General features: G+C 35.9%; 1 protein-coding gene across 1 annotated transcript in view; it reads right to left on the bottom strand.

The window, feature by feature from the left end:
• DNAJC24 (DnaJ heat shock protein family (Hsp40) member C24) overlaps positions 1-12,901 on the bottom strand; it is a 37,595-nt gene extending 24,694 nt beyond the window's left edge. The window contains exon 1 of the mRNA XM_009635582.2: positions 12,764-12,901. Within this exon, the coding sequence (XP_009633877.1) occupies positions 12,764-12,871 (108 nt within the window). The 5' untranslated portion in view covers positions 12,872-12,901. The remainder of the gene's footprint in view (positions 1-12,763) is intronic.
• Positions 12,902-14,039: the final 1,138 nt, after the last annotated feature.

The following is a 14,039-nucleotide window of genomic DNA, read 5'->3' as shown; positions in this document are numbered from 1 at the left end:
AGGTGGAAGTAGCCTGCTTGTTCCACTTGCAAAGAGGAGAAATAGAAAGTGAAGAGTTCCTTGTGACATTCAATCTTTTCATACAGAGATTTAAACTTCTCCAAAGGATGTCTATCCAAAGACAGCTGGACAAAAGAGCAAGGAATTTATCTTCTTGATTCATTACTTCAATTCATCTCTTCCTTTTTTCCCCCCCAAACACAAACAATCTTAAAGCTTTTTAACAACTTTAGCCTTCTCCTACCTGATTTTGTTATCTGCTTTGACACCAATTCCAGCCTCCACTGTCCAGCTCCAGGATGATTCTTATTCATAGGAAATGTTCCTCATTTGAGGAAAAATAATAAAAAAAAAAAGTTTCATTCTGGTTATGTTCTGATCCATTATATCTTACCCGTTCTGTGACACTTTTCTAACACTGCTCAGTGATCAGCTAGCTGGTGAAAACTCTGTCCATTCTTCTCCCTTCTTCCTCCTCCTTACAGTCTGCCACAATCAGAAATTGTTATGCAAGTATCAATCTGAGCTTCCCGCACAATATTCAGCTGCTTGCATGTTTTACACACATTATTAGTCTTTTCCATACCTTCAGGCCAGAAAGAACCACTGCTGTACACAACATCCAGCACAGCAAATCTCCAACTTGAGACAAATAAGTACCATCAGAAAAGAAATATTTCAGAAAATATTATTGCTGCTTTAACTGTTACTATAAGGAAATATCTGCTGCGACTCAAGGTATTTGCACAGTATCATTAAGACAACACATAAGAGGAAAAAGGAATTTTTCCGCAACATTTTAGTTATTCATCACCCAATGAATAATTTTTAAAGAAAACATCCTGAAACAACCCAACTTGCTATTTTAAAAAATAGCCAGCCAGAATAAAAAAAGTTAGGATTAAATGTACACAGCAATATGCAAGTTATGCAGATCACATAACTAGCATTCACTAATAGCTGCACAGTAAAAACAGAGGATGATACTATCAATCCAGTGTTGTAAATTCTTGAAAATTACTGGAGTTCTCTAAAGTGGAATTAAAAAAAAAAAAAAAGAACAAATTACACTGTCATAAACTCATTAATTTGCATCTTGTATTTTTTTAATTATCTTGCTTAAGCATACTTTAAACTTCTTCAACCTTCTCTCTGATTAAGCCAAGAATTTCACCACAACATTTTCTTTCACATTTAAATCACACATGTTGATAACCTTAATTTCTGACCAGAGTTTTGAATGGTTCTATTATTCACTGGAAAATCTTTTATCTTTTGTCAAGTTGGGCATGAATCTGAGCTGAGCACAATCTTAAAAATCTGAAAAGACATCCACTTTTCCTCCTCTATACTAAGTATATCCGCTGCCAAAATCCCCATCTTTAGCATACTTGTTTTGTATATTTAAGTGCAGTATCAGCAGGATTGCCACTGTAATTCTGACTATTCTTTTATAGAAGTAAATTTCAACTTCCATGGAAATAGTCACTTTCAACTTGATGTTACTTGTAAAAGTAGCAGAGGGCTAAGAAGTAATTTCTAATGAAAAATACTTTATTCTCTGCAGTAAACTATGCAGCCTAAAGATTATATCTGGTACAACCAGAATCTTTTTCTAATGCAATTGCTATTATCATTGTACTGTAGTATCATGATACTACTATTTTGACCTTACACTCTTTTATTGGTCTTAACTACTGACACTGGATCTCCACTTTGTTCAAGGTAACACTCCATGAATCTGCTGCTTTAAAGCACTCCAGCTCCCTCTGCGAAAACAATTGCAGAGTCTCATTTGAAAACTTTCTCAAGATGAGAAAGATAACCTATTGCATTGGCAAGGGAAATAGACTGCATTTCTGCAGCAGCAATAACTACTCCATGTCACAGAAACCTAACTAACAAACTCTTTGCCCTTTCCCCACTTATTCCCAGTCTCTGAAAGATCTGACCCCATTAGACTGCAAAGAATCCAATGAAACAGCAAGTAATTACCTCACATGACTTTCATAATAAATGTTCACACTTCTTATCCTTTTGAGCTTTTCAAACTTAATGCTAAGTTAAAATGTAAAAGTTTCAGTTCCTAGCAAAAAAAAAAAAAAAAAAAAAAAAAATCAATCAACTGTTGTACAAATAGAAGCAAAGATTAATTTGGCCAATGAAGGTATGAAAATGAGGAGAGGAAACAGAACCTATGGTTACCAGAAAGTACATCTTTAGAAACAGCTTCTCTTTCGTTCTCTTCTGCTTCCGTGGCTCCTTATTTTCCTATGAAGAACCACCCAAGAGCCTCCACAGCTACTTAAAAAAGCCTTTTGGAAATTATGCTACACAGCAGGAGGAGATAAAGCAATAAAAACCCCTCCAAAAACTAGCAAATGAAAGAAGGAAAGAAATGTAACATTTTCAAACTTACAGGAGTATAAAGGTAAAAAATGAAAACATAAAGGGAATTTTAAAAGCTCCTTTTAAAATTTCTGGCCCCTGTGCTCACAATTTAATGTCACATCAACTTTTGCCTAAACAACAGAACATTGTTTAATGTGGCCCTAGTCATACAATAATGTGAATTACACAAATGGTTAGGAAACTAGTTTAGGCAAACGCTACTTTCATGTGAAAGCAAAACCCAGAATCCTGTATTATAAAAAACCCAAACCATCCAGGGTTGCTTAAACTACTGAAGAAAATGGGCATGAACTTTTCCAGCTGACATGTACAGTAGTGGATGAAGGAAAACCCACAGGATGCTATTTCCTGGCTGAGTAACATCTGGCAGAAGGGCAGGGACAGGCAGTTAGGGGCAGTAGCCTTCATCTGGCACCGTGACTTGCAAGATGAATACCGTTCTGCACCAACTACTTTGATACCCAAAACTTCCCAAGATCTCCTGAGCACAAAGCACTTTTTTTTTTTGTGTTGTTCCCCCGACCCCCACTGTCACTAAAACAGTATTCCAAACCAAGGTATACCATTAATTTTCAAATTCATTTGGAATACATAAAAACAGACAGACACCTTTAAGAGGTCAGATTTAAGCATAATGCAAAATAAAGTCCTGCAGAAGTCACTGTGGAAAGCAGGCCTTGAAGAATAGAGGAGTTATTTTAAAAAATTATTCATTAGTGACCACACCTATACCACTTGCATAACATTTCAAAAGTTGCAGGTGTTTGTTTTCTTTAAAATATTTCTTTCAGCCTCCCCTATCTCTAAGAGCAATTTATACAGAGCCTCTACAGTATTTGGAGCCATTCATGATCTCAAGCCAACAGATTAGGCCCCAGTCAAATTATCTTTTAAAATGGACACGAAAAGCTAAATATTAACAGAATTTAGCACTCAGTTTAGAAAACACTTGGGTGCAAAACTCATGAAGAAACTACCTACCTTTTATGAGGCTGCTTAACTTGAGAGCTACACTAGTAAACATGTTACACTGTATCAAAAAAAACCCCAGAGGCACCACAGCCTATGGTACAGACAATACTTTCATATCTTAGGCAGTGCCAAATGAGTCTAAAGCATCTGGAGAAGTTCCAACCCTTAAAATCAGAGGCCCTGAAGTATGCTGTGACCACTGCACAAGCACTCCATTTCATGGATATCTTGCCAGTATTTGAAATAAACAAACCAACTAATCGACCCAAAACACACATCAGCATTCAGGTATTTCAAAATTTCATAGCCATAGTGACAAAACCATTCCAAACATAATCCATAGAATCACATAACCTTTTCATCTTGTTTCAATTGGATTTACTCACACTGATGGCTTAAAAGGATGCATTCAAATCTGGACTGACCACTAGTTTGGTGGTACTTTAACTTCAAATCTGAGGTTGGTGATGGTTGGCAAATTCCACCAGTTGCAGTGTGTCCTCATAACTACTAAAAGGACATAATTTCCAGATGACTCAATGAAATCACACAACAAAAGCATACTCTGCTCACTTAACAGAATTCATTATTGATCTTTTTGCCACTGATATTTAATAAGCACACTATATAAATAGCCTTAAGACTTTACAGAACGTCCCCGTTTTACAAAGGAATAGGCAAGAGATGTAGATGAAAAGATAAAGTCATCACCTAGGAGAGGTCAACAACTATAAAGGAATAATCCCACATTTTCATTACTTGATTTCAATAGCAACATTTACAGAAGCCACAGTTCTACTAAGAGAATCCTATCAAGCCTGTACTTTGCATTGCTCTTCTGTAGCAGCAGGAACTAATACAGAGTTGCTGGCATGCTCTGACAGAAAGTATGAGGATCTCTTGTTCAGCCTCTCCTCAAACACCTAATTATTATTTAAGGTTTATGCCAAGAAAAAGAAAAATGTTTAGCTATGATGCTGCTCAGGAAACTCTTTCATCTTTACCTTCTTTGACCATGGACATTCTTAGGTCATAAATGCAACAGAGACTGTGAATTTTTTCATTAGTGTAAGTTTATTGGGAACAACAACGAAAGGTCAAGTTTTAACATATCTGACTAATGACTTTTCAGCCTTAACGTGTTGCTTTTAACATACTGAATATCAAATGACAGATGGTTTAACCAAATGATTGGCAGACTACAACAAAGCTGAACCTTTTTACTATAATAATACAAGCTATCTATCAAGCATCCTACAAGACAGCCCTTCAGGTATAGAATTCGCTCCTGCATTAAATCAGTTCAAATGAACTTGTCTCCTGACTGGGCTCAACAGGAGATGAGAAAGCATTTCTGATCAACTGAGGCAAGGAAAAGATAAAACATGGAGGGTGGGACAGCTCTTATGTCATTCAGATTGTGATTTTCTTTCTAAAGTATTTAAAGACGAAGGAAAGGAGGAATGTGTTGCTTTTATAAATTTCCATAATAGTTATATTATGGATTTTAAAGATAAGGTAAGAATTACACAGATAATTTAAATGTAAAAAAATAAATATAAAGAAGTCCCTAAACCACAAAGCTTTTCAAGGTACATCATACTACAATATTTTAAAAACCTGATAACTATTTCAGATTCAACACAAATGTGATCAATTTCATTTAACAGCAATAAGAGCTCCTTATATAGACACAGTTATTGCGAGATGATTGATTTTACCCTTACCATTTATTATCCTTCAAACTCATGTTCTGGGATTAGAGCTTCTTTAAATAATTGTCCCAGTGCTTAAAATCTCAGAAGTAGGCACTTAAATAAATAGTCAGATTTGAAAATGTTGAACAACTCAAGGTACGCTTGACTGCGGCTGCTCAAACGTCAGAATAATCAGAACATTTAGTTATGTGAAAACATTATGCCAGTCTTTCTAGCTTCCTTCTTTGTGCTTTAATTCCTATCTTTTGCTACATGTTTTTTATTTCAGATGTCTCACTTCAGAAATGAGATAAAAAGCACACAGCACAACATAAAACTACTTCAACATGTCTTCAAAAGTGCTGAAAGAACACTTGCAAATCTTAAGTAAAGAAACACCTTTGTGGAATTTAATAAGCTAGTGCTTAAAGTTTTATTTTTAATCAGAATCTTAATTTTATACTACCTCAGGACACAGTAAATACTCATAAGTATGGAACACCTTTCACAAAAAGTCTACCAAAGACACTGTAGATTCTGTTTTTAATACATTGTCATGATCAATAACTTACACAATCAGTGCACAAAACATCTGAGAGGCATCAGATTTCCACTTGGAGCACAGATGACATTAAATGCCACGTACACATTAGCTGAATCTCACATTTAAGTTGCCTGCTGCCCATTCTGTTCTTATGTATGTACCTTAAAGCTACAGAGGATGAAGCATCAGAAGCTGCTCATCACAACAAACTATAGACAATAACCTAGTAAGCAAGCAAAGTAAATTTAGAAATAATTTTCCAAACTAACATTACTTTCACAACTGGCTGAATGACCTGGATAAGCCATATATTACTTACTTGCTGGCTTTGTGATGCTACAGGTTTTCTCATATTCTATATCAGAGCTAAAAATAACTCCCTGCTATAGGGATATTCACACTGTCACCTACTTTTTAAAAAATCAATATAAAAAGTTACAACATTAGAAAGTAATCATAAGGAGCCGTGTCTCACTTTTAAAGTGCGATACAGTGGACACCCACCTCTAATAAAGGAGTACTGCAGAGTACGTACCAATATTGTCATATGCCCCTTTTCCTCCTGCAATACCTTACTACACCCTTTTCTTCATCTACATCCATGACCTCTTTTCCCCCATCTGTTCTCCAAGTCAGGATAACCTTCTCAGCCTCTTCTTCTATAGGATGTCTGGAGTACACCTTCCAGCTGGTTGCTGACCAATCAGGGCACTAATTGGTTAATCACTGCATTTCATTTGATTAGCCAGCTGCCTACTTATGTAGAACACACGCTCCCATTGGCCAGTTACCCTAATGAGAGCATGTAAGGCCCAAGGACCAACTGCCACCAGCTTTACATCTTCACACAATTCTGAGTGAGCAAGCAGGAGCTTTGGCTCAGCTGCAGCAACCTGTATCACTGGATGCGGCAGCATCGGGCACCTCCAGAACGCTTGGCTTTTAAGTACCATGACGCATCACTTGACACATGCAAAAAATCTGTGATACCATTCAGACTGATAGAACTTTCATCACTGCAGCACGATCCTTGCCAGGGTAAATATCTGTTCTTCAGACTTAGTACTGAGTATCATAATGACCTCTTCTGGTGTAAGGAAAAAAAACCAAACCAACCAACACCAACACAAAAACCAGGTAGATTAATTGAACAAAAGCTCTCATAGCTTAAACAGCAGCAGGAACATCCACATGATCACGATTTGGCTAATCAAGCTGTTTGAACTACTGACTTCTGTAACACTGAGGTTCATTATCAGGCTGCATAAACTAATAACTAATTTTTCAAGTCCCAACTTGAAAATACATCCCCTTGTATTTTATTAAGGTCATAAGTAGTAAATCAGATGTAAAGAACAGCTCGAAATAAAACTACCAAGTGTCAAAACAATAGTCCTTTGTATTAAACTTAGGGGCTTATCTTTCTCTCTGTTGCAATTATATTAACTTCAGTCAAGCTACAACCAGGCTGTGCTGAACTTGTTCTGTTTATACTGTCAAATTACAAAATCCATTTTCTACAAGTTAACTGAAACTAGAGTTAGCTAAGCATGATGATCTGTTAAGTATCTCTAACAATTATGCTGCTATTCAAACAGAAAATAAAAAACCTGCAAAGGATATTAAAAACAGGCGTACACACATGGCATAATTTTCATTATGAAAAGCATTATCATGATACTTCTGATACAAAGCTCAAAGTGTTTTCATTTTAAAGATTCAAATTCTCAACTTAAACTTGGCATGGAAAAAAGTTCCGCAGTAGGTAACTGCGTTCAGGAGTAACACTGAATTTATTTTGGAACAAACTTTAACACAACGATCACAGAAGCAGATCTTTACACAAATACATTCTGCATTTCTTGTGCCTGCAGAATTTAGATGTGTACATAAATCTGACAAGATACACCAGATTTTTTTCTTCCTCTCCAGAAAGACAGATTTCTTTCCTCTACACAAGCTCAATGGAACTAGATCTTCTTGAAGCTATTTTGCTTCCATCAATTAAATTTCTATTAATGTCCTTTTTTTGTTGTTGTTGTGGAGAGTCTCTCACCTATGCCTGATGCTCTGTTTTCAAATCTACTCTTTCAAACTGATTAAGTGATCACCTTAACACTTTGCACTTCTATACACACACCACCCCTTCTGATAAAGGGATAATCTTTGTAACACTATGTGTTAAATGGCACATTTTATTTCTTTACCATATTAAAAATAAGATCTTCCTGCATACTGCCTGCTCAAATTACATGGATTTTCCTTAAGATTAGGGCACACATTGTAACAGCAGCATATAATTTTCCTGCTCAATAATTTTTTTTCCAGTTGAAAGGTATCCTATAACATCATCAGCATCAACAGGAACAGACACCTGATTTTCAGCTAGACAAAGCTTATGCATTTGGTGACATTATTCCCTGTAAAAAGCAGTTTTCAGATATAGAGTGGCTACATGAAAATCTGAAAACCATCTGGCAACTCATTCTTTGACCACAAAATGCTAGACCAAAAGGAGATGTAAAAATTGTGCCAGTAATAAGATGGTGTAATTTCTTTCCCCCAATATCCAGTTTTTGTCACTCTAATTTCATCCTCTGTTAATTTTATACACATTCAGAAACAGAACATAAGTATTATCCTTCCTAAAAGCTGTATAGAGTCCTTGAAAAATTAAGTATAAAACCTGTTTATCCATTTAGGAATTTTTTTGTTGAAACTACCATGTATGTGACTGTGAATAAAAAGGCCATACATATCCCAAACATCTCATTATCAGCAACATGTTCCAAAGCCAGAAGATTAAAGACCAAACTCCTACTACTTAGACAACATATTAATTCTCAAAATTTCTTGGGATTCCTTTCAGAGTGCGAAACTTCAAGTCTTCTGTGCTTCAGAAAGTACCTTAGCATGAATTTACAACAGCCAATCAAAAAAACCTCTGCATTGAGCTATGCTGGTTACAAAATACACATTTCTAATTTTTTTCTAACTTTTTTTTCCTTTCAGAATTACTGACTGAAGCTCTGTGCTAGAGAAGACACCAGAATATGAGCCAGCACACACACACAAGTTTGATTTTGTTTTAAAAAACAAGCTATTTATAAAATTACCAGTGTCACACACATCTTGTGCCCAAGAGTCTGTCATCTTCAGCTGCTATTGCTTGTTACAGTAATAAAGTATCAAGATGATCCAGGTATCAGTCACATAAGTACACAGGAATTTAAAAGAAATAAATTTAAGTTTCAGTACGTTGCAAGGAAGTTTTATAAATATGAACTTTTACCCAAATATTTAGAAGGTGAGAAATAAAGAAAAAATTTGATTAAAAAGATATCACTACTTTTAGGCCAAACCCATGCTATTTTCTTTATCAAATTAATAGTATTATTAAAGACAGAATTGACATTATCTGTAGCAAAATAATTCACTTAAACATATGTTGTGACCTGACCAAATGAAAAAAAAGCAAAACAAAATATGGCAAAACAGTAACTAAATGTATTCACTCCAGTAGGGTGCATATGCACAGTTTTATTTGTTATGGGTTATTAATGTTTTCCGTCACCAATTTGTTAGAACTGACAAAACCAAGTTATATTTTAAGCTAATTTGGCCTTACGAAATCATACTTACAAACCTAAGATTCAACCATTTTTAATTGCGTACTACTTTGTATTATTAAGGTCAGTCCTGAGATTTAACCACAAATATAGTTATCTCTTGGATGACATATGGCAAGATCTCCAACTCTTTTTAGCTTTGGAAATTTACATCTGCCTGTTCATTCAAGATGCTGAGCATACATGTGTTGACAAATATAAAATAGCAGATGGCAAAAAGCAAATGCTCAACGTGAAGCACTGGGCATCACTTGAAGAAGGCTTGGACTCAGACATTTGCCATTTTTATTTCAACAGCAGAAGTATTTTTAAAAATAAATTCCACCATCTATTATGCTTGATGCTAATGAACATCTGTGATCAGAATATTCATGACTACAGAATGAATGTCATATTAATTGCAATTAATATCCAAGATGCAAGTTGCTTTATAAACTTTTGGATTTTAAGGTAATTAGCACAGTACAGCTCTTCACGAGGTTAACTTCTGCTGCTACACATAAGCCAGAAAACTTCCTATACTGACCACATAATTTGTCATGAAATCTTTTAATAGGCAATACATAGCTGTGCTCACCTGCTATTCCGGCTTCTGAACTGGAGTTACTCCAATAATTGACCACTACCGCAGTACATAAAATACCTGCATGTAGACCTGTTCTCTGCTTACACCACCACCACTACTACTACTTCTACCACCACTATCTCCAACAATGGCTTTAGAAAACCCAAATGAGCACTTCGTCAGAGGTGTGAAGCTACCAAGAGCTCTATGTACAAGCTTTAGTTGGGGAGCAAGGGAGTTATTTTATCTGAACTGGACACAACAGATAAGATGAAAGGTCCATCCAGTGCCACACTTTTTACTAACAATGAAAAGTGGATGCCTAGGGAATGGTATCAGCGCAAGACAAACATACAGCAACACCTCCCTTATATATTCTACCAATATTCAGAAGTCCATAGCTCATGAATCTCTGAATCAGAGAGTATTTCTGGTGTTAACGTGCCATAGCAGACTTTTCTTTCATGAAAATCTTACAACTTTTTCAAGCATGGAACCCCTTGGACACAACATCATCCGTGGCAATAACTTTCACAATGTAACTATGGGCTATACAAAGACCTTTTAGCGAAGGTATGTACTGTAGCCTCCAAGTCACTCCTATAGCCAATGAGTTTTTAAGGTGCATAAAAATAATTGTTATTACCACCATGCTTTAACAGGCTTTAGACTAACTGTGCTAGATGCTGTATTAGTAAGCAGACAGACAAGTAGAGTCTTTAACAGTTCAGCTACAATAAAAAGATGAATAGACACAGGACATATGGTAACAACAGACAAGAAGCAGAGGATCTGCCTCGGAGAAAACACCTACAAGTAAACATCAGTGTGGCTTTTTAGTCAGAAAGAGATCATCACTGATAGCAAAAGAATTCTGAGCCAAACAGCAAAATAATAATAATAAAAAAGAAGTATCTTTGTTTTCTCTAACATTTCTCGCTAACTTTTCAAATAAAGAGCACTAACCATTTAGTTTGAATATACACAGGCTCTAAAGAAAAGCTTCTATATTAAAATAATCTTTTAATTTCTAAAACTACAGACAGTTACAGACTTAAACAGATAGTTGTAATCTCCAACAATTCTTACTTCACACTCTTCAAAAGAATTACATAAAAGTACAGTGCTATAACGCAAAGGGTCAGTTTCATTTAAAAAAAAAATTCATGCAGGAAAGGCACTTTGTAGTTTCAGTTCTGTGGCAAACAGCTCTGAACAATACATATGATTTTAATTCCAGTACTATACATAGATTCATAATGAAAGAAATACATTAATTCCATTACAGTATTCAGTTTAAATTAGCCTTCTATCTGAAGGGAAGAGGTATTTTACACTGCGGTTCCCTATTGTTTTCATGAAGAACAAATAGATCATTATTAATATTTTATTCACATTTCACTAGTAATTCAGTAAAATAAAAAAAACATTAGGAGGTCCAAGAAAACAACTATTACTGTTAGGAGTGGAACCAAGAAGTTTAGTTTCCAAGTCAACTCTCCTGCATTGATTCTTCTGATGTTTAATAGTGAGGACCAGAGGATTTATGTCCTACATCTGCATGCAAACATCTTGTAAAGTGTTAAAACTTAAGACTCTAAGTACACAGATCATTTTCAGACAAAGAAATAAGTTAGCAGGAAGCACCATGAAGGAGTAGATGTACAGCAGTAGACGTACAGCTTAGCTAAGTCAACTGAAGAGCACCAAAATATGTAAATTTGGAAGATATTTCATACTTGTAAAATGCCGTTTAAAACAGTTTTCACAGGGGCTAGAAACGATTTTTTTAAAAAACAACACACACACACACACACACTCTCTCTCTCTCCCCACCCCACCCCAAACCAACCCATGGATTTATTTCAACTCTAACAAAATTCAGGCTCCTGTTGACAGGCATCATTCTCTTTACCTCACTTAAAAGTCCCAACTTCTAATCACGTTCATTCGGACACCTCAAACCAAGCAAGATTAGCTGCACATGCGCTCTCTAATGCTCTGCCAATACTGACAGTCCAGCTAGCAACTACCTAAAGGAACATATAAAAAAACTGAGTTTCACTCACCTTCTTCCATCTTCTCTACCAGGTTGCCAGTTTTCAAGAAACTTAGGAATTTAATTATCTTGGGACTTCTAATTGTCTATCAAATTTGGTTGAAAATAGTCAACAATATCAAAAAAATACACCCCATTTTCCTCAGAAAACCAGGCCAAAGCATCTTTTGGGCAAAAAGCCTGAATTCAGGGGAAGGAGTAAAACAAGAGAGGCAAGAATCATATGAAGTAATCTGGTAAAGCTCTGAGATTCTTATACACGTATACCAGGAGTACAGGAAAAAAAAATCAAGAGAATACACAGAACAGCAAATCTTACTGTATGACCAAAAGCACGGCTCCACAAACAAGCACCAGAAACTTTCAAATAAAATTTATATTAAAATATTTTCCTCCTATACATTTTCTACTCCATAACTGCAGGCTTTCAGGAAGAACTTTTTGCTCTTTGCATCTGGTCTTTATACATTTAAGTGTTGCATTCAGTACACTGTAACTGCACGCACGATAGTAAATAACACAAGTATCAATTGGCACATTTCATGACTACGTGCTACAGTTACTTTTTTTTTTTTTTGACTTATGTACCTGATTATCCAGCACCTGATGAACAAGTATTTGGCACAGTTAATTCATAAACGTTTAGCAAAGCTGGGAGACACATCAGTGTTTTGGAACCAGAACACTTCAAGACCTCTTTGCAAATTATAGTAACTCAAACTCCAGATGTTTATTTGAAACTTAAACAAGCCTCAGTGAGCTGATGTTATAAACACACTCTGATTAATCATATTCAAAAAGTGTAAAAACAAACCCCACAATTATTATCTTCCTGGTTTATAATTTTTTTTTTTTGCACATCTTAAAAAACCAAAACATACTTACTAATAAAGCAAGTTTTTGGTACTTCCGTTTTAGTTCTGCCAGACTGTCCGATGGCTTTGCACCCAGGATTTTGTACCAGTCCTTTTGTGTTATCCTTTCAAAGGCCATAGTCTGAATGGCTTTGAAATTACTTTCTTAGCACTGTGCAAAAAATTTAAATAAATATAATTACAATTTGAAAGAGAAACAGTTAGGAAAAGCAAAAATTAGGAAATGTGACAAACTACAGGATCATGAAACAGACTGCAGCCCTCAAGCACATCTACACCCCTACATAAGATCTACAGGGCAAAAAACCAGCTTCACATGGCCATTCCATCCCATAGGTTGTCATATGTGATTTCAGTTATGCTGCGTCTCCTGTTCCCATTCCTTAGCATTTCATATTTCAGAAGCTGTCCATACTCCTTTAAAATCATTTTGCATTTTAACCGTCTGAACCATTTTGAACCTACCCATGTCATACACACACTTTTAAAAATATGCCCTTTTTATAATGTATATATTATGTATAACTTTTAAGCAATACTGTACTTAATGTATTAAAAAATGAAGTACATGAAGTGTGACATTTTGTCAATTCCGGAATAAGATACATGCAAGAAAACAAAAAGGTATGGCTCCGGTTTTAGACAACGATATTCACAGTATGGACCATCCTTTGTCCTGCTGGGTAAGAAGGCTTAGCTTTTTAGATATTCAAATATTAGAGCACACAAACCCAAACAAAAGTATATAAAGCTTATCTAAGCAGGTTGCTAAGTAAAACTCAACTAGTTGGGCGCTTTTTATTTTTGGCCATCTGTCATCAAGCTCATAACACAGAATGAAAAAAATTAACAGAAAAATTAAATGTCAGTAACAGCACAGTAATGCCTGAGCTTCAAGCAGGTACTTCAGTATACTGAAACCCCAAGCTTGGAATAGCTGATTTGTCATGAACTTTCTGATAAGAAATAACACTGTCTCTTAGTAGGAAAGAGCTTTGCCAAGCTCGCAAGTTTCATAAGTCTTTTTTTTATTGCAAAAGCAAGAAGGTTTTTTTTTCTTTTTCATTTCAGCACTAAAGCTGGTTTCTGGCGACTACTGTCACACTTCCGAATAAATCCTCTTTTCACAGGAGAGGAAAAAGTACGCTTTTCAAACTTCGCAGAGCTACCAGCAGAAAGAGGGCCCGCTCGACTGCGGGGCAGTCCCCCCCCGTCCTTCGGGGAGGCACCACGCCCGGCCCTCCCACTCCACGCCTTTCTCCACGAAGGCCCGCTGCCCCCTACGG

The sequence above is a fragment of the Egretta garzetta genome, unplaced genomic scaffold, assembly GCF_000687185.1.
Source record: "Egretta garzetta isolate BGI_Z169 unplaced genomic scaffold, ASM68718v1 scaffold523, whole genome shotgun sequence".
Lineage (NCBI taxonomy): Eukaryota > Metazoa > Chordata > Aves > Pelecaniformes > Ardeidae > Egretta > Egretta garzetta.
This window is presented reverse-complemented; position numbering and strand designations above follow the sequence as displayed.